The sequence below is a fragment of the Lepidochelys olivacea genome (assembly GCF_965140295.1).
Source record: "Lepidochelys olivacea isolate rLepOli2 genome assembly, chromosome: 10".
Classification (NCBI taxonomy): domain Eukaryota; kingdom Metazoa; phylum Chordata; order Testudines; family Cheloniidae; genus Lepidochelys; species Lepidochelys olivacea.
In genome coordinates this window covers 76,139,364-76,161,164 of record NC_140420.1, presented here as the reverse complement: position 1 = coordinate 76,161,164, position 21,801 = coordinate 76,139,364, and the positions used below count along the sequence as shown (strand labels likewise).

Sequence of the window (21,801 nt, the reverse complement as noted above, 5' to 3'; positions counted from 1 at the left end):
TGGTTTATGAGGCATTTTTGCCCCAAGTGAGTGGGACACATACACCACCCTCTTAAAAAATAAAACTTTCTTTGGAAGGCAAAATCCCTGAAGTCTCCTCATTTTTCTTTTCTCTGTTTATTTTTTCTCAAAGGTTCAAACATTTGGAGAAAGGATTGTCCTCTTTGTTCTCAACTACATTATTTTTGGAATGTTAGAAAGGAGTTCAGCTAATGATACATTCTTTGTATCTCATTCCGCCCAGGAGTCTGCCAAAATATTCTGGAGGAAAGGAGATGCTGTTGCCTTTTACACAGTCAAAATGAAAGGTAAGGTAATGTCAGAGAAACATTCCCATCAGTTCCATATTGCCAAAAATGTAGTTTCCCCCGCCCCTTAACATAAATAATCCTATGCTCCCATTTAAATTTTTAGATAGAAGTCACCTGCATACGATTGTAGAGACTGAATCGGAGAAACTAACCCTCATAGAATTTGGAAGCCATTCATATTACTTCCATTAAAACACAATGGCTCCAAATTCTATTCTAGGTTACACTGTGTGATCTGGACTGTTTGGAAAGCTGCACCTATTCAAATTCCAGCAGTGTCCAATTCATCCTCCTTCCAGGCTTTCCTGCTTTGGCAGACCACACCCAAACCCTGTCTGGTGAGAGCCTCCGGTTTCTAGCTTTGGCTGCCAAACCCCTTTGTATCAGGGTCATCTCTGCAGCAGCAGCCTTTCGTAGTTCCTGTAATCTCCCGATTAAAGCCACCAACTGCCTTTTATGGGGAATTACTGGATCCAATCCAGGTGTGCCTATTTAATAATCAGGGTTGGCTAACCCCAGGCCCTCCAAGTCCTTAAGGGGCTTCGCCCTGCTACAGTGCTGAGATAGGCTGTTGCATGTCAGAGCCTCCCAGAGGAGATGGAGACCCGAAGAAGGGAGGTCAGAATATGGTAGCCAGTTCTGGTGTTCATATTCTAAAAAGGAAGTTGAAAACAGAATCAGAGAAATGTAAGGCTGGAAGGGACTTCAAGAAGTCATCAAGTCCAGCCCCATGCTCTGAGGCAGGACCAAGTAAACCTAGACTATGCCTGACAGGTGTTTGTCTAACCTGTTCTTAACCTGCAATGATGGGGATTCCACAACCTCCCTTGGAAGTCTATTTCAGAGTTTAACTACCCTGATAGTTAGAATATTTCCCCCGATATTTAACCTAAATCTCCCTTGCTCCCTTGTGGTGGATGAGGAAAAGAACCACAAAAATGATTCAAGGTCAGCAAAAAATGCCATACAGTGAAAAACTTAAAATCTCCGTCTGTTTAGTTTAACAAAAAGAAGATCAAGATGGGACTTGATCACAGGGTAGAAGTACCTTCACAAGGAGAAAATACCTGGGTACTAATGGTTAAAGGGCTCTTTAATCTAGGAGAGAGAGAGATAACAAAAACCAGTGGCTGGAAGTTAAAGCTAAACAAATTAATATTAGGCACAGATTTTAAACCACTGGAACAAAGTACCAAGGGAAGTGGTGGATTCTATATCTCTGAATGTCTTCAGATCAAGACTGTGTGCCTCTCTGGAGGATAGTCTTTAGTCAAACACAAGTTATTAGGCTCAGTTACTGGGTGAAATTCAATTTTCTCTGGTAGACAGGATGTCAGACTAGATCAGACAGTCCTTTGTGGGCTGAAAAAAATCTGTGAATTGATAAGTCTGGTATAAGTCCAGAGCCACTGCATTGATCTCAAGATAGCTACACTGTGGATATTTATACCAGGGTAAGCCACAACAGTGACTAAATAGGTGCCAGAAAAGAACAGTGTGGAGAATATCTCACTGGAATGACTCCACATTTACAGTAAAATGTGTCTCTGGGTCAGTTACTGGCCCCAAGTTAAAGTGCACCAACACTAAAATTCATAAAGACTATTTCAGGAGATTTTTGGGTTTTGGTGCTCAAATGAAGTTGCAAAATAGGTACAGAGAAATTGGTGACGAAACCTCTTTCTGGACATGAATTGGATTGCTTCAAGGCCATCAATCAGCACGGTCCCAAAAGCAGGAGGTGGCGGAATCAGGCTTGCTGTGGATTCCAGACAATAGATTAAAGTTGCCGATCCCTGGTAGCCCTTCTAAGGGATGAAGCACTAGGAGAAGTTCTGCCCTCTGCAGTGGTGAACTCCTCCCCACACTCTGAGGTGTAGTTGGCTCTTCTGTATGCTATCGGTGGTGAATCACATCTCAGGCAATGATTAAGGAATCCTGGATATGTCTATAAATACACTGTGTTGAGCTGTTTTATAATTTGCAAACACTTCATTTACAACTGTACGTTTCCCTTTTAAGTCCATAAATATTTTGGAGCAAAGCTTTTGGAGGGAGACAGTTGGTTTGTAATGATTCATGCTTCAGTAAAATAAGTTTTCACAGTAGTCTGCTGTGGGTGGAATATCAGACAACCTGAATCTGTTTCTGGGTAACTGGGAGTCACATTTTGGTTCACATTAAATACAAATGCTTAAAGTCCAAACTTGTCAGCATCTGGATCTTGTTGCCAGTATTTTCCTCTTTGGGCAGCAGCATTTGTTTGTTTTTGGTCCGTGTCATAATTACTACAGTCGTTTTCCAAGGTCTTTTGGGGAAGCTTGAAACTGTGATTGTTCACTTCCCTCTTTGCTTATCATGTAAAGCTCACTTGCTGTGTGCATTGTGAAATCTCTGAGGTTCTGTAATTGTGTCATACTAAAAATGCTCCTATTGATCTAATACTCTGTCTCTTATGATAAACCACCTACAAAGGGATTCTGGATTTATTAGGCCCAAACAAGCCCAGCTAGTTCTTCACACTTCTTTGGAAGTGGTATTCCTCAAAACATTTGAATTCCTTTTTAATACTATTTACATGGTGCTAGTTTCTTCTGTTGCTGCCCTGAGTATTGTACGTTATATATCAAGTATTCTCTGTGTAGGAAATTCCATATTGCCAGATCTTCTTCCATAGCTCCTGGCCCCATGAAGAATTGGCAATTTGTTTCATGGCCCTGCCAGGTGATCCCAACTGCATTTCCTCTCTCTACAACAACTTGGCCCTTATCCACTGCTCTTTGCCCTCCACTAAGTAATTTAGACTCTCCTGCTCATTCTGTTCTCATCTCTCTGTGTGTCTCATCTGTGAACCTTACATTAGCTAGACTATGACAAGATTAGAAACCATGGTTCAGCGGAGCTAAATAAGGCAGAACTACATTTGTAGGGAATGGACAGTTAAAAGCACATGTCTGGTGGCTGGATATATGGATGGGAGGAGTCTCTTCCTGTCTTTGCTGCAGACTTACAGCATATCTTTGACCAAGTCAGATTTTCACATGGAAGTCACTGACTCAAGTTTAGCTCAGGCTGGCGATATCTGAAAGTTGTTCCCATCCACCAACTCCTAGGTGGCCTGAGTTTGGTGATAGTCCTGTTCTTAATAGATATACATGCACATCATAGCTTGCACTTATTGGGATCTCTTTTGATAGTCTCAGGAGAAAGGGAAGGGGGACTGAATACCTATGTTGCTCCTAGAGACAGTTCCTTCAGGTCAAGTTTGAGACATATTGGCAAGGCAATGTGAGGAAATGTCTACTGATACTGACCATGCTGCACCTGTTGAATGGATAAACACAAGACTTCATTTTCCAAGACCTTGAACCTATCATCTTTTATGAGCCTTAGACTTATTATATTCACAACTGCACAGCTCACCAACCTAACCTCTACGGTATGTGCCTATTTCTGTTTAGTGGGAGGCACGTGGCATTTATCACTGGGTACTCTGGCGATTGACGGGACATGACATAAGGCACTAACATGTTGATGAGACACTTTGTTGCATGCCAGTGTAACCCACACACCTTCTTGGTGTGGTGTTGTGTCCCATCTAGTGGCACTGAGACCACTTAGAGAGAGTTAAATGAGTCTGCTGTACAGCTGTAGTTAACAGGGAGTTGGCTTTTAGCTCTTGTGGTAGAGGTTCATGCACTAAGCTCCAGAGGTCCACGGTTCAATCCTGCCTGCCGACGACTAGGGTCTGTCAGCGTTACACTAGGACAAACGCCTTCAATTTGATCTATGTCAGTGACTTCCAAACTCTGCTCTCCATACTGGCAGTTAAGGAGTTCAAACCCTACTTAAAAAAAATAGAAAAGAACATTGTTTCCTGTCCTCTAAATTCTGAAACTGCCTTGCTTTAGTCTGCACACCCTATTTTGTAGATGGCAACCATAACAGTTAGAATATTTTGCAGGAGACGAAACAAAGATCTTCCCATGGAGCCACTTTGGTGCGGAGAACCAAAGCGGCTTGTTTCTTTGTAATTTTTCTTTCAGGATTTTCATGGTATGCTCTACATTTGTTAAAAACCTGTTTTTTTATGGATCAATGACTATAATACTTGACGCATATAATTCCATGAAATGTTTTCAGTTTGCTTAGATTTGGTAATATTTGAAGCTGGATCTTACTGCCTTCACTTGAGTGCAAAATAATTGGGAGAGTGTTAAAGATTCATGAGGAGGCAGTATGTCCTAGTGGACAGAACACTAGACCAGGAATCAGGAGACCTGGGTTCTGTTCCCGGCTCTGCCGCTGGCATGCTCTGTGACTTTGGGCAAGTCACGTCACTGCTCTGTGCCTCGGTTTCCCCATATGTAAAATGGGAATAATGTTACTGACTTCATTTGTAAAGTGTTTTCATGTCTACTAATGAAAGAGCTATATAATATTTTATTATTATATAATGCAAAGAACAGTTGATGCAGAAAGCCACAATATGCTATTAAACAAAAGTGTCTTAGTCTTTCGGTTAACTACAAGTAGAGAAGTTCCTTTAGCTTTTGTTGTTTAATATTTGTATTGTGGTAATCTCTCCGAGGGACAATATCAAAGTTGAAGGGCCTGAAACTGATCCCACAATACTCGAAGAAGCTGTACATTTTGTGATGAAAAGTTCGTCAGCTCCCCAGAACGAACATTGCCAGAGTCTAATGCCTCTGGTGTGCTGCCAGCCCACAATAAGGCGAGGGTGTGCTCAGGTTCTTGGCTCACATAGGTGCATCATACTTTTCTTAGTCTTAAGTATCTTTCTCTTCCTCTGGGACCTCCATGGTATGAGACTTGAGGGCAGCTTTAGCAATTCAGCCATCAAACCAATCGTAAAAAAACATATACTGGGGCTGAGAGAGAGAGAGAGCTGTGAGACACGGAGTTGAACCAGCAGTATTTCCTGCTGGCTCCCCACAGAACTCCAGCAAGAACTCTGTGAATCACATTTTGGGAACCACTGACGACTGATAAAATTGGAGATGTAGGTACTGTCTCATCCCTTGTTTTCTCATTAGCTAAATTGACCTAATGGCAACTTAATGGGCTGTTATGAGGACTGATTAGTAAATATTTGTAAAAATGATAAAAGCGCTTAGTAGTAATTTTACTGAGGTGCTTCAAAAGGGATGATAGGCTTTATTTAATATAAATCAGACACCAGAAGTGTTTGCCCACATGGTGGGATGAAGTCCATTTCAGCCTTTTTCCCATGAACCTCTGTAGACTTGGTCTTTTAGATATTTCCCCCTTGAATTAGATCCCATAGGGATACTATGTATGTGTTTTCCATTGATCACATACATTTTCTGTCCATAAAATGAGATCAGAACAAAAAGTTAACCTGCCTAACACCTAGCAAAAAGTTTGGTTTTGGATAATTGTTCCCCTTCCCCACTCTTTTCTAGCAATAATATTTTTAATGTGCATATTTGAACCAGTTTGAAGGTTCTAGCTTTAATAAAATAAAATAAAAAATAAAATGAACACATACTAGCCAAGACATGTGTTCATTTAATTTTATTGAAGCCAGAATCTTTGCTTCCCTTTTCACATCACACAACGGGTTGACATTGGGTTCTGTTCAGCAGAAATAGTCCCCACCCTTTACATAAGCATTGATCCTGCAGAAGGCCTGTGTGAACTTGTGTGTGCAAAGCCAACTTGTTCAGCAGGGATGCAGTCAGTATGCACAACCTTGTTTTCTTTGGGCCCCTTAGATGTGGGGACAGGGTTGGGTTTTTCCTGGTTTGTGGATGTTTGGGAATGCTAATGGCTGTCTGCTTTCCTGCCCTGGTAATTGCTGTTTACCATTGTGCTGGCTCATAAGTTGGTCATTTGGCACTCATGACCTAACCAAACAGATCAAAGGCTTTGAAAGGGCAGACTGCATAAATACTTCCATCTCTCCTGCCAATGCCCTAATTTCCTTTGTCTCTTCCCTCACCCCAAAACTCAGTCTTTTTATATGGCTGAGCAATGAAAAAAAGGTCCAAGCCAACAGTGCACAGGAACCTCAACTCAAGCCCACCAATAGCTTATTAGGACCCTGCTCCACTATTAGAAAGGACCCTGGAGGCAAAATTCACTTCACCCCAAAGTCTATGGGTGGTGGCTTCTTCTCATGTGTTTGCTGAGGGGTAAAAGGAGAGAGTGTCTTCATGATTAGTCTGTTTATGATATCCTTAGACTTTACAAATGTCTGTCTTCCTTAAGCACAAAATTAAGAGCGCAGAAATTGATCAGCCAGCTCCTGTCCATTAGGACGGCTACACATCAGTCTCTCAATCTGATTTCAGGGATTTGTAAGAGACAAATAACGTGAGATGCCAAAAATATCTCCGAGGGACAATATCAGGGTTGAAGGGCCTGAAACTAATCCTACAATACTCAAAGAAGCTGTAAATTTTGTGATGAAAAGTTCGTCAGCTCCCCAGAACGAACATTGTCAGAGTCTAACACCTCTGGTGTGCTGCCAGCCCACAATAAGGCGAGGGTGTGCTCAGGTTCTTGGCTCACATAGGTGCATCGTACTTTTCTTAATTCTGCCCATCTGCTCTATTCTTTTGAGTAGGAAAGGGGAACTGCAACCACCTAAAACTGCTGCCATTGTAGTGCTTCAGAGACCAGGATTCTGGAACGTTTGAATGCTTGGACTGCCCTTGTAATGGAGGAGAAAAAATACACGCTGCAATACATGGATGCACATGTGGGGACTTCATGATTGCCAGTTAAACCACGCATGTGCAGGATTAGGTCAAGAATTTAGGACTTTCTGTTCCAAAATCACAGATGTCTCCCAGCTAAAGGAGGGGTTTTCTTTGCAGTTATTATTATGGTAGTGCTTAAGGACCAACCAAGAGTGGGCCCCACTGTGCTAGGCACTGTACAGACACAGAATATTAGACAGTCTCTGCCCTGAATGGTTTACGATCTAGAGACAGGACAGAGACAAGCTGGGGGAAGAGGCAGAACACACAAGTAGCAAATGTCATATTAGTGCCACAATTTTTTGGGAGTGGATTTAAGAGGGGATGAGCTCTTAAAAGAAAAGTGAAAGGAGAGGGTGAAGGGAAGAGGAAGAGGGGTGAGGGGGTCTGGGCAGAGGAGAAGAGCTTATTGAGGGGCAGATTTGGAGTGAAGTGGAGAAGAAGAGACTGGGAGGGAGGGGAAAGGTTGGACCAAACAGGTGATCATCACAGGACAGAGAAAGTCAAGTCAAAACTACAGAAAGTTCTCTGAACGTTGGAAGGCCCCTGCTTTGGCTGCTTCTGCAGCAGCACCTGCTGGCTGGAGAGTCTGGGTAGCTCCTCTGCAGCTTCTCCCTACACCACATGTTGGGGATAGTCACGATCCGAGTCCTCATTTCCCGGTGTGTTTGTGTGTTTCCCCTGCAAGTTCTGGCTCCAGGGGGCTGCTGATGAGAGGGGTGGCCCCAGTGGGACACCGTTTTACCCCCTCTCTGCTGCTGCTGCTTCTACTGACTGGCAGTTAGTAATATATATTTTGCAGGGCAGAGCTGACATAATCACATATACTTGAGTAAGTCTGACATTCTGGCCAATAGATGCATGTACATTACATTGGGTATGCTCACCATTAACAACAAAAGTCTCAACTATGGAAGCATTAAAGTCACTTTGTCATGCTGAAACTGCCAGTGTTCAGAGTGCGATCTGAGATGTATATTTTTGGGCTTGACTTGATTATAGACCATGGCTGGATTATTTATGGCTGGTTGTGGTGGTACAGGGAGGAGGGTTGTTTATACAACCTATTGTGGTCATTTTGATTTAATGTACAACTGCATGTGAATAACTGCATTAATATCTGGGCACTTTATTCCCAGGAAAATTTTGATTAACTTAATGGAACAAACTGAATGAATTTCAGAGAACAGCAACAAAAATTATTAGGGAGATGGAGGGATTGGCCTAGGAAGAAAGGATAACTACCATGGAAGTGTTACAAATATTTGTAAACACCAAAACAAACGGTCTGTATTCACAAAAAGAAAAGGAGTACTTGTGGCACCTTAGAGACTAACCAATTTATTTGAGCATAAGCTTTCGTGAGCTACAGCTCACTTCATCGGATGCATACTGTGGAAAGTGTAGAAGATCTTTTTATATACACACAAAGCATGAAAAAGTACCTCCTCCCACCCCACTCTCCTGCTGGTAATAGCTTATCTAAAGTGATCACTCTCCTTACAATGTGTATGATAATCAAGTTGGGCCATTTCCAGCACAAATCCAGGTTTTCTCAACCCCCCCCCCCACACAAACCCACTCTCCTGCTGGCAATAGCTTATCTAAAGTGACCATTCTCCTTACAATGTGTATGATAATCAAGGTGGGCCATTTCCAGCACAAATCCAGGGTTTAACAAGAACGTCTTGGGGGGGAGGAAAAAACAAGGGGAAATAGGTTACCTTGCATATGACTTAGCCACTCCCAGTCTCTATTCAAGCCTAAGTTAATTGTATCCAATTTGCAAATGAATTCCAATTCAACAGTCTCTCGCTGGAGTCTGGATTTGAAGTTTTTTTGTTGTAATATAGCAACTTTCATGTCTGTAATCGCGTGACCAGAGAGATTGAAGTGTTCTCTGACTGGTTTATGAATGTTATAATTCTTGACATCTGATTTGTGTCCATTTATTCTTTTACGTAGAGACTGTCCAGTTTGACCAATGTACATGGCAGAGGGGCATTGCTGGCACATGATGGCATATATCACATTGGTGGATGTGCAGGTGAACGAGCCTCTGATAGTGTGGCTGATGTTATTAGGCCCTGTGATGGTGTCCCCTGAATAGATACGTGGGCACAGTTGGCAACAGGCTTTGTTGCAAGGATAGGTTCCTGGGTTAGTGGTTCTGTTGTGTGGTATGTGGTTGCTGGTGAGTATTTGCTTCAGGTTGGGGGGGCTGTCTGTAGGCAAGGACTGGCCTGTCTCCCAAGATTTGTGAGAGTGTTGGGTCATCCTTCAGGATAGGTTGTAGATCCTTAATAATGCGTTGGAGGGGTTTTAGTTGGGGGCTGAAGGTGACGGCTAGTGGCGTTCTGTTATTTTCTTTATTAGGCCTGTCCTGTAGTAGGTGACTTCTGGGAACTCTTCTGGCTCTATCAATCTGTTTCTTCACTTCCGCAGGTGGGTATTGTAGTTGTAAGAATGCTTGATAGAGCTCTTGTAGGTGTTTGTCTCTGTCTGAGGGGTTGGAGCAAATGCGGTTGTATCGCAGAGCTTGGCTGTAGATGATGGATTGTGTGGTGTGGTCAGGGTGAAAGCTGGAGGCATGTAGATCGGAAACCTACTGACCGCTATATTCCTGTATAGGGTGGTGTTTATGTGACCATCGTTTATTAGCACTGTAGTGTCCAGGAAGTGGATTTCTTGTGTGGACTGGACCAGGCTGAGGTTGATGGTGGGATGGAAATTGTTGAAATCATGGTGGAATTCCTCAAGGGCTTCTTTTCCATGGGTCCAGATGATGAAGATGTCATCAATATAGCGCAAGTAGAGTAGGGGCGTTAGGGCCCGAGAGCTGAGGAAGCGTTGTTCTAAGTCAGCCATAAAAATGTTGGCATACTGTGGGGCCATGCGGGTACCCATAGCAGTGCCGCTGATCTGAAGGTATACATTGTCCGCAAATGTAAAATAGTTATGGGTAAGGACAAAGTCACAAAGTTCAGCCACCAGGTTAGCCGTGACATTATCGGGGATACTGTTCCTGATGGCTTGTAGTCCATCTTTGTGTGGAATGTTGGTGTAGAGGGCTTCTACATCCATAGTGGCCAGGGGATGGTGTTATCAGGAAGATCACTGATGGATTGTAGTTTCCTCAGGAAGTCGGTGTCTCGAAGGTAGCTGGGAGTGCTGGTAGCGTAGGGCCTGAGGAGGGAGTCTACATAGCCAGACAATCCTGCTGTCAGAGTGCCAATGCCTGAGATGATGGGGCGCCCAAGGTTTCCAGGTTTATGGATCTTGGGTAGTAGATAGAATATCCCAGGTCGGGGTTCCAGGGGTGTGTCTGTGCAGATTTGATCTTGTGCTTTTTCAGGGAGTTTCTTGAGCAAATGCTGTAGTTTCTTTTGGTAACTCTCAGTGGGATCAGAGGGTAATGGCTTGTAGAAAGTGGTGTCGGAGAGCTGCCGAGCAGCCTCTTGTTCATATTCCGACCTATTCATCATGACAACAGCACCTCCTTTGTCAGCCTTTTTGATTATGATGTCAGAGTTGTTTCTGAGGCTGTGGATGGCATTGTGTTCCGCACGGCTGAGGTTATGGGGCAAGTGATGCTGCTTTTCCACAATTTCAGCCTGTGCAGGAGAGTGGGTTTGTGTGTGTGTGAGGGGGGGTGAGAAAACGTGGATTTGTGCTGGAAATGGCCCAACTCCATTATCATACACATTCTAAGGAGAGTGATTACTTTAGATAAGCTATTACCAGCAGGAGAGTGGGGTTTGAGGAGGTATTTTTTCATGCTTTGTGTGTATGTAAAAAGATCTTCTACACTTTCCACAGTATGCATCCGATGAAGTGAGCTGTAGCTCACGAAAGCTTATGCTCAAATAAACTGGTTAGTCTCTAAGGTGCCACAAGTACTCCTTTTCTTTTTGCGAATACAGACTAACACGGCTGTTACTCTGAAACCTGTCTGTATTCAATAAAGCACTTGGGAAGTCAAGCACTTTCTTAAGTCTCATTGATTTTATTGTGATTTAAGCAAATGCATATGTGTCTTGCTGAATTTGGAGTCCAAGGTAGGAGAGGAATTAAAGTCAGACCTGACTTCTGTTGGCGTTAGTGGCAAAACTCCAGTGGAAATCAACAGGAGCAGAAGCAGGCCCTTATTTAAGATAACAAGCAGGAGGTGGCTAGAAGAAAATGGTCACACTGAAAGAAGGGAAGCTTAATTTGAATATCAGGAAAAGCCTCCTGACAATTAGTTCTATTATGCTGTGAAAGAGACTCCCAAGAGAAGTGGCAGAAGATTCATGACTTGAGTCGTTTAAAACGAAGTTGGATGTTACACTGGTAAATGTGTAGTAGGGAACAAACTAACTATGAGAGGCACTAGATTAACCGGGAAAGCTGGCGAGAAAATGTTTTTCCCCTCTCATGCAAAATTTAAATGAAAATGTTTTGTTTTCATCAAAATTTTCAACAAAATATTTTGACTTTTCATCAAAAACTAAAAACTTTTCAGTTTTCTGACAAAAAAGAAAAAAATAGAAAAGAAGATGCTGTCATGAAAATATTGGGGGCGGGGCAGGGCAGAGGAGAAAGGTTTGATGGAAAATTGTCAAGCAGACCTACTAAAAGGCCTCTAATTTGTATGATTCTATGGATTTTCAGTTGTATTTAATCTGTATGAGTCCAGGCACTATGGCAGTGGGCATTTCATAAATGATTAAATACAAACCATCAGGAGGAAACATTTGTAGTGCTTTTATTCTACAAAGTCGCTAGATAACAGATTGATCTCAACATAAATTATTTCATGATTGAATGCTTATGTTTTCTTATTCTTTTGGGTTCTATTTCTTGTGGCATTTTGAACTTCTGTGCATAATATACAAAGAACTACTCATGTAATTCTTGCAGAGTGAGGCCCTTAGTTAATCGATATGAACATTGTAATTTTGGACTCTGCATGTCTGTACTCAACCATAACTCCTCTTGACGGCAGAGGGCGTTTAGCCTGGGTGATGACTGCAGAGTAAAGGTTTGAAGTGCTGGGGCAAGCTCTAATACTTTCTGACTGTTTTAGTGAGAAGTGGTTTGGTCCAGTAGGCAGGACGCTAGGCTTGAGTCACTGTTTTAGCCTCAGCAACACACAGGCCCTTAGTTAGTATCTGTCTCCATCTTTGTACTGGGGTTTGGCTTTGTTGGCAAGGAAACATAAACTCTGAGTCTAAAATTTCTCCCTGAACTTGGCATTCCCTAGGGTTCTATCCGACACCTCCTTGGTCTGAGTTCAAACTTTTTTCTCTGTAGAATGCCACACCCACTTCCCTTCTATGTAAAATAAAGTTAATGCGCCCCTCCTGCCACAATTATGGCTGTTTATTGGCTTGGAGAGTGGTTTATCTTTTCATTTATTGGTTATAAGAGTGAGCTATTTTACTGTGTACTCTCAGGAAGCCTGTGTGATGTTAACTCCTGTCAATGCTACCTGCTCCCAGTTCTGGATACTGTATTTGTCCGGAGAAAATACAGAAGGTGTGGCCTAGGGATGAAAATTCTGCATGATTTCTGTCAATCTTTTGGGACCGAAGATGCCTTGGGGATCAGCTTCCCTATTTCTGCTGACATGTACCAAGGTAAAACACTTGATGTGGAAACATTAGGTAAAAGGTCATGTATAATTTATGCATTTCATAAAAATATTGGAAGCGGCTTCTTGGCTGCAGGAGAGTTCAATGCATTGGAGTGAACACAAAAATAATGTCCTTGGCATGCAATCTCTCTAGAGACACATGTAGCTTCCTGTGGGGAGGAAATCCTGTGTTCTTATAAGATATTGAGTGATAGAATGGTAGTTTGGTATTTACACTCTTATATAATTATCTCCAAGAAATGGAGTAATGGCTTTGGAATCAAAGAATGAATGATCAGCTTGCTGTTTGACAAGAAAGAAAAAGAAGAAATTGTGTGGATGTCCATATGCACACACTACACACATGCCACATCTGTGGTCCTTATACTTTTGTGATAAATTGCATTTGTCAGGCACCACACCTGACCCGTGCCCCCTAATCCAACTTGTCAGAAGTACTTCTTTCATTCCAAATCTCTGAGCGGCTTTTGAACAGTCACAATATATTTTTAAAATGAGTTATAATTTTCACTCCGTGGCTGTACAGTTGGATTCGTGGTAACGCAAGCAAGCCTGGAGTTTCAGGTGGAAGCTTAAATAAAATAGTCCTAAGAATAAAATGATTTTTAAAATCTCTAAAACATGTATAAAATACTTCTTTGTTAAATATGTGGCTTAAATCAAATACCTGATGATGTGGTGTGACATGGGGGTCTTACTGCAACTTGTTTGGGATATCTGTGTTAGCCACTCCTGGCTTTACAGTCATCCCTAATTAATACCAATAAAACCTTTATTCCCCCTAGTCTCTCTCTGTCCCTCAACACACATAGCTGTACACTGTTCTGTTTATCTGAAATGTATACACCATGCACAGCTTATGCATAGATAGTCATGTATATTATACATTCACATCTCTCCCTTTTCCCACAACTCTATCGAAGATACTGTGTCCTCTTAATACAGGAAGAAGTAATACAGGTGAAATTATTTTTCTCCATCGAACAAAAACAGTTTCCCTGATGGCATGCATTGTATGGTTTATACATGCTGCATTTTGAGATTTGTTTATAAACACTAGTGGTACATCCTAAGAGTTAGCTTTTCATCTCTGGTAGGTTTGGGGCTCAGGTTCAGGGCCAGGACTCTGTCTTTGCTTGTGTTTGTAGAGTGCCTAGCACAATCGATCCCTGATCCTGACTGGGATCTCTGGATCGCACTGTAAACATAAATATTAAATGCCAAGGGTGAAATACTGGCCTTATTGAAGTAGGTATAAATTCTTCTGCATTAGACTGAGGACTGCAACCCAGTGCCCTCTAAATATCCTTCCACTAAATGTGAGCAGTTCTCACTAGCATTTCTTATATAATATTCCCACTCTCTGCTGTACAAGTCTAAAAAGGAGCAATAAAGCCATGAACTGAATATTTTGCTGTCACTGTACTTATCTCTCCCAGAGTTTCTTGCTGAAGAAATCAATTTAGCTTTTATCCTGAAGTAAAATTAATGACAATGATCTACTCATTATGAGGCAGATGTTTACTTACAAGAATGACGGGATTTAAAAAAAAAATGAAAACTACCAAATCCAGTTAAACATTAAAGATAAGTGAGCTTTCCAAACTCTCTCCATGGTATGATGAACTACTTAGGATGCAGGGACAGAATGTATCATGGAGTGATCAGGGATTATCATCTTAAAACTTGAGTCAGGAGACATGAGCAGGACCTCATGGAAAGGTGGTTGACAGAGGTTTAAAAATCCCTGTTTAATTTACAGAACAGTTCAGAAATGCAACACTTCATCACTCCTAAAGGGATACCCTAATAGCATAAATCCTGTTGGCGGTTTCCTCACTTTGGCTCTGCAACTAGCAATGAGGAAAACCTGCAAAGGAGACGGGTTTGGGTTTGATATGAATAAACAGCCCTAAATTTGAATGCTTATCCAAGTTATATGAATGTTCTTTGTCTACAGAATACGCCTGGAATACTAATAGGACCAAGGTTTCTCATGAAAGTTATACCTTTACCTCAGCTACATCTGTTGTCTCTGTCAGCTCCTCCTGTTTCAGGCTTTCCTCATTCACCCCAATAAGTAAAAGCCCCTGAATGCTTACCAGAAAGTAGTCTCACGTTAGAGAGAGGGACAGGGCTATCATTAATTTCTTCCCAAGATGTCCTGCTAATTAATGCTCACTATGATTCTGCAAGCCACACTTGGTGTACATACTTTGTTTATTGTTTGTATACCTCCAGTTCTGTGCTGAATACTTTAGCGATATGGTCCCTGCTCAAAAGAGCCTGTGGTCTTGACCCCAGTATGCAACATATGACCAGCGAGGTTCAAGCACTAATTTTGGTTGCATGAGTTATTGTTTTCAATGGTCTCATTTGATAACAATTCATTGCAGAGAGGGATAAGATTTATTAAGGCTCTGTGAAGCAATGCATTTCAAAAAGGGACTTTAAAGGAGAAAAGGGAGATATTGCGTGCCTGTTAATAAACACCTGTCGTCTGCCTCTTAAAGTACTCTTTTTCTGTAAGGCAGAAATGAGCAAAACTCTTTATTTATCCTCAGTGAGAAGATTATGAATGTGATAACATGGATTTCCATTATAAACCCCAGGCAGTGACCACTTAGCCAATATTTTAAAAAGGCTCCTGCCATATCTATGCACTATAGGGTAAGAAAGGAGCAGAGTGGGAGACTTAATTCAGCCTGCATCTATTTTTTTTGTTAGCTCAGGGCAGATTCTGAATATTATCCCGTTGTTGGTTAAGAAACTTCAGTAGCCTTGAATAGATGTTCAACATACAGGGTTCCTCCAGCCAGGTATAAGTACTCAGACTCCATGCCATGGCTGTGCGAGAGGCTTAGCAGAGAGAGAGAGAGAAAATGAAGGGTGGAAAGAGAGAGAAAACAGCCAAAAACCACACCTTTAAGAAAAAATAGGTCTCTGAGAGAACATCCTGAGGGCTCACGCTTGGTGCCACCAGCTGACTCTTAACTCACTAATGCTTCCCCGTCTCTCTCTCTCCCCCTCCACGCCCCGCACTTGGTTTTCCTGTTCAGTTTGCCAGAAATTCTTGCAGACCCATCCAGAGGAGCAGGATCGACTGTGGGAGGTGGAAGCACCAGGGGACTGGAGCCAGCGTGTTAGTATCTGGTTAAAGATTCAGCTGGAAACTGCCCTTTCAGAAAGTGAGTTACAAACTGTACGGACTTCTCCTTGTCATGTTCAGTTATTTAAACTTCACAGTTAAAAGCTACGCTTCCTTAATGATGACAAAATGCTGCTTCCTCTCATTGGCAGCACGTGGAGAAAGTGCTAAGCATGCGGTTCAGCACGTTGTCTTTTTATCTGACTCAGAAGCGACAGGTACCTCTCAGCTATCGGGGTGGGTGGTATGTGTGCAAAAAGTCTATGGTTAGACCCCAAAGCAGGTATCTCAGCTCTAGTATGTTAAAAAAAAAAAAAAAAGGCACAGGTGCATTGAAAGGCAACTAGAAAAATTTCTAGAGCCATGGGGATGAGAGTTACTGAATTCACTGTTCAGAGGCAATTTTCATGCCATTCTATGACATAAACTTGAAGGTTCCGCCTTCCTTTGTGTTCAATTGAAGGGAAAAAAATCTGTGTTCCTTATTGTACAGCACAGTACTTGGTAATCCTCAAGAGAGGGCCAAAATATCTAGTAAACAGGGCCAGGATTAGAGATTCTGAAGTAATGAAATCAAATTACAGAGACTCCGAGGGCTACTGACAAAATGCAGCCCTGGTGTAAGAGGATGGAACTCCCATTGCAGTGCATTATACCAGGGCAACAATTAGCCCAGTGAGGTTAGCACCATATATGGTCCATAGAGATGGGTTTATTTGTTTGTATAATAAGAAAAGGATTTAGGGGAGATACTTGTATTTGTGGAGGCTGTAGAGAAAGAGTATAAAACATATATGTGTCCCTCTTCTATAACCTCTGAGCTGTAATGTGCTATATCTCCATAGTGGAAAATGACAGAAATAAGTTAGCTTGGCAACAAATAGTAAAATATGCTTTTTAAAAAGATTCTCAGCTTATGGCTTATAGCTCGTCAGTGATCCCTTTCCTAGAGGGTGAATGTGCTGAGTTGGCTTTAACTTGACCATCTTCAGTGGAACTTCCAACTACCATAGAAATGGAATGTTAAAAACAACAAGGTGTTTGTAATATATGTATTAGATATACATATATATTTATATTATATATAAAATCTATGAGAGAGAGTGTGTGTGTGTGTATAGCATGTGTGTGTATCTCCCAGTGCATGGTAGATTACATGTACAGGAGTTAATGTAAAGGGGAGCATGGGACAGATAGTACCTACTACAAAGAGAGGGACAACTTCCCCAACTTTCACTGAGCTTGGAAGAAGTGCTGATCCCACAGCACTCCCCCTCTTGGCTGGTGAGGTAGCAGCAAAAGAATTTTATGGGGCATCATACTTTCTGCTAGTAGTAGGATAAGCAGCAGCTCCTCCCAGCTCAGGTGCACCTCATCCATCTCCTCTACAGGAAGATCTCTCCCCCTACCCCCACCCCATGGTTCCCCAGACTCCGTCCCTGCTAAGGGAGACTGGAATTGGAGTCTAAGTTACTAGCACCATGCTTTTGCAGGAGAAAAGGGAGGCGAATGATACGTCATAGAATGGAGCTCTTGAGGTGTGCCTTTACCCAACTCTGCACCCAGATGTTTGCTTGGATCTCTATAGGCTTATTTGAGGACATGAATGTCTTTCGGATCTAATTCTTCTGTGTTCTCTTCCCCCTTGCTGCATCCCGCCAGCATGAGGCAATGTAGTTCAGCATCACCAAATAATGTTGGTACATATGACAACAGCCACCAAGATTAGTGAGCTCCCCATCCTGTTCTGGGCTTCTTGAACAACCCTTCTGCCCCCGTTCCACAGTACTAGGCACTGTAGAAGAAAGCTATTTAATAGCTGTAACTGTGCAGCTCTTCTGCTGCATACTATGTAGTTTTTCAGAGTCAGGAATAAATTCTTGTCATATAATGTTGTAGGGCTTTTACAGAAAGATGTGTTCCAGAAAGGTTCAAACAAACCTGAGATCAGAATTTTAATTTTGCAAGGATATAGAGCGGCATCTAGTGGCAGCACAGATGAACCAGAAATGGTTCGTAGATTTGGGTATGCACACATTTGTAGATATGTGTTAGAAGGGAAACCTAGATGGATATGTTCTTTTCAACATGTTTGTTGAATTTTTATCAGTGTATAGCGATAAAAAGAAATTCCTTGGTGCATCATACATGGAACTGGAAATTTTCACTTAATTGTTGTTGAAAAATCAGCCAAGGTTAATTTATATCAAATAGTTCCAGTAACAGAGAAGCAGCAGCGTTTGCCTACAGAGGCTGGCTGAAATGTGAAAATAATTTAAGATGAATATGCAGCGAGGCTTCTACTTGCTGAACCAATCAGGCACTGAAATGAGCAGTTCTAGAGTAATTGAGTGAAAGTATGTAAGGTCTACAAAAATAAAGTGAATGTGAAAAGATAAGGTGGGGGAGGTACTGTCTTTTATTGGTCCAGGTCCTAAAGAGGAGCTCTGGATAAGCTCCAAAGCTTGTCTCTCTCACCAACAGAAGTGATTCCAATAAAAGATAGAACCTCCCCCATCTTGTCTCTCTAATATCCTGGGACCAATATGGCTACAGCCGCACTGCAAGCAGGGCCGGTGCAACCACTAAGCGAACTAGGCGGAGCTGGGGCAGGGAGCTGCTGCATGCGGCTCCCCGGGCTGAGGGAGGGGGTAGTGGGGAGCTGCCGCACGGCTCCCCAGGCCAAGGGAGGAGGCGGCGGGGAGTTGCCGCACAGCTCCCTGGGCCGAGGGGAGGGAGCGAGAGAGGGGGTGGCAGGGAGCTGCCGCAGGGGGGGCACCTCAGGGTGAGGGGGGGCTGCGGAGCTGCCGCGGGGGGGCACCTCAGGGCGAGGGGGGGGCGGGGAGCTGATGCAGGGCTGGGGGGGGCGCAAGGTGGAAGTTTCGCCTAGGGCGCGAAACATGCTTGCACCAGCCCTGACTGCAAGTGAAAAGAAAAGCAGATTCCGTGGGAAATAACTGCTTTCCAGGCTTTTGGGAATCATGAAAAGTACCTTTTATTGTCTAACAGGCAACTTACAGACCAGTGAACTCTCTGAGAAATGGATTCCATTTAGCGGAACAAACTTTCAACCTAAGGCTAGAAAGGTTTTCAATGACATTTTAGTGCAGACATTCATGTGCCGATGGAGGAATATCCTGAGATTTTTAATGCTATCTGGGAATAGGATAGGGACATAAGCGCAGTGTTAATAATTTATTTTTCTGGTCTCTCTGCACTCATTTTACCCCAATTAATAGTCGGAAAATCAGAGTCAGTCAGAGCTAATTTGTTGGGCACTGGAAATATTAGATGCCGTGCTTCAGTCTCAACCATTACAATTCTTCTGAAATAATCAGAAAGGATGGAAGTTTACAGTCACCCCAAAATTAGCCTGACATGCTGTTGTTGCACATCAGGACCCTTTATGTCAAGATAGTGGAGGCTCAGAAATGGCAAATGTAATTAAAAACTTTTTCAGATGTAATTTATACCTGGCAAGAAGTGCGGGTGTGAAAACTGAGGGCTAACTGTTCAAATTGCATCTACAGCACTAACAGATGCATCTGTTTGCAGGTACATGATGTGATATTTACAAGCAGAAAATTTTGTGTGTGAAAATGCCAGGTGTGGGTTTTCTGCACATTCAGATAGATGGACCTGCAAATATTTCAGGTGCAAGTGGCTATCAGAAAATGGGGTTCTTCTGACCAAACCTATGCATTTGTCTTTTGTGGCATTGCCACCTATTGCACAAGGGTTTTTTTGTTGTTACTGGGCTGCGTGGTTAATTGTCAGAATTGGAGGAGCGGGACTGAAATTGTATGAGGACAGCATTTTGTAGGTATTTTTTTGATAAAACTGTTGCTATGGAAGTTGTGCCAACATTCTTTCATTATGATCTTGCCCTTAGAAAACACAGTTAGTCAGACTGCTTCAGAGGAGGAAGGAGGCTGTCATATAGAGGGAGCTCAGGATGATGAACCCATATGCTTAGATGCAGGCCCGATGAATGAGGTACGTGATTAGTTTATCATTTTATGATCCTCTTTTTCATAAACATTTTCCCCCTACTTAGTGAGTTAGGGAGCCTAAATAGGAGAGAGTGACACAAATAAACATGGATGATCTTCTATCACTGGGCCATTGATTTATATGGCTAATCTGTAATTGCTCTGGGGGCTAGGTGATGAAATGACCATCATATGTGAAAGTTTTTACTTTGTTCCTCACTGAGGTATAGGAACTGTAACGGAGCTGGAATGCTACAACAGCAGGTCTGTACTGGCTTTCTCAACTGACCTGCATACATAGTAGGTAGAGTGGTTGCATAGTACTTTGCAATTAGAACGCCCTCTTTTTAATTGCTTACATTGGGCGTCTGCCCCCACACACTTCATTGCAGGATCGTGGCCTAAAATCATCTTGGCAATTGGAATGGACCAATTCTCCATAAACACAATAAAATATACTCAAGGAAACAAATCAAAATAATGAAGCTCATCAAATAATAAATAATGAGAGGGGCAGAAACAAAACAGAGTAAAATTAAGAACCATGGTTATTGTGTTTACTCCTCCCCTTTAGGTTGCCACCGAACGATTACTTGAACTAAATCAGTTTGTTGTTTTCTTAATACAGACAGTTCTGAGTATTTGTGTAGAGCATCAGGAATCTATTATATATAAACAAAATGGCTATGTTTTGGGGTCCCTTTTGTTTCTAAGGGCATCTTGGATTAAGGTCACATCATAGTTTTTACACGGTATATATGTACCTTTCATAATACCAGGATGATCCTTGTGTCTTGGTTCTAATTTCAGGGAGGTGAATGTATTCCTGATATTAGGAAAGTGGCACAAGAAGCCAGAGACGACAAAGGTAACACAGCAGGAGAAGCAAGGACATTACACCTGCAAATTCCCAAGGAGGAGGACTTTAGTCAAGGTACAGCTGATACGCAGCAATGTAAGGGATCTAGGAAAAGAGCAAGGACTATGGGCCTGCTGGAAGACAAGACTGCTAAGCATCTCCGAATGATGCCTTAATTCCCTCACTCAAGGAGCAAGATCCACTCTGCAGTCATAAAAGGCTAAAATAATAGACTAAACTAGTCATAATCTCTAACCACACTGAGATTTCTCCAGATTAGTTACAAGGGTTTTGCAAGGCAAATATTCAGAATCTTTTAAAAAAAATAAAAATAAACTATTGTTCTTTTAATTGTTCTTTTCTTTTGTTTCCTTCCAAGAAATTAAATAGCAGTCGAGCCTAGTTATTTCCCTGCTTTGGAAAGATTTTAATGGATCGTGTAAGAGGTCTAGAAAGGAGGAATTAGGTGACTTGTAGATACTGATGTAAGAAGATATTTCTATGGAAACAACTTCCTGTATTATGCAAGGGAGATACTGCAACACAGGTTGGTATCAGAATGATGGCTCTGTAACCTTCCTTTCAAAAAGAACAGTTGAGATGGAAATTCTTTCTGCTGGAAAAGCTCAGCTGAAAGATCTTCCTTTAAGCTACGAAGTGGACGGGGGAGGGGGGACAAAAAAACCCCATGGTCTACATTAATGCAGAAGTTTGGTACAGACAGACCGTAAATTGCCTTTAAGTTGAGACACTGAGATCACATTGTGTATATAATTTAAGGCACAGTTGCAGGAACTTTGTGTGGATTGCTTATCTCACGTATTGTATTTCATGTGGACCAGTTCCTAATGCTTTACAATAAAAGAAAATATATTGATAATGTGTCTCACCAGCTTGCACAAGTTACAGTGTGGTTAAAAAAAACCCCTCACCTTTCAGTCTCTCCCTCGCAAGGTAAAGTCAGTGTGGTGCTGTTCTAGCTTGACTTACTGATGTATCAGGAACGCTTTATTTATAATACACAAATCAATGCAAGGCAGTGCTTCATTCTACCCTTACAACCAGCCTCCACTGCAGCACCAAATGGATGCACCAGGTTCCATG

At 42.2% G+C, this 21,801-nt stretch overlaps 1 protein-coding gene across 5 annotated transcripts in view; it reads left to right on the top strand.

The window, feature by feature from the left end:
• Positions 1-21,548, top strand: part of LOC311527965 (protein FAM169B-like) — a 51,356-nt gene extending 29,808 nt beyond the window's left edge. For 3 of the 5 annotated variants that reach the window (XM_084642476.1, XM_084642473.1, XM_084642477.1), the window contains exons 5-9: positions 134-308; positions 12,499-12,681; positions 15,758-15,886; positions 19,739-19,842; positions 20,649-21,548. In XM_084642476.1, the coding sequence (XP_084498602.1) occupies positions 134-308; positions 12,499-12,681; positions 15,758-15,886; positions 19,739-19,842; positions 20,649-20,873 (816 nt within the window). In that variant the 3' untranslated portion in view covers positions 20,874-21,548. The remainder of the gene's footprint in view (positions 1-133; positions 309-12,498; positions 12,682-15,757; positions 15,887-19,738; positions 19,843-20,648) is intronic. The other 2 variants (XM_084642474.1, XM_084642475.1) reach the window with 2 other exon arrangements.
• Positions 21,549-21,801: the final 253 nt, after the last annotated feature.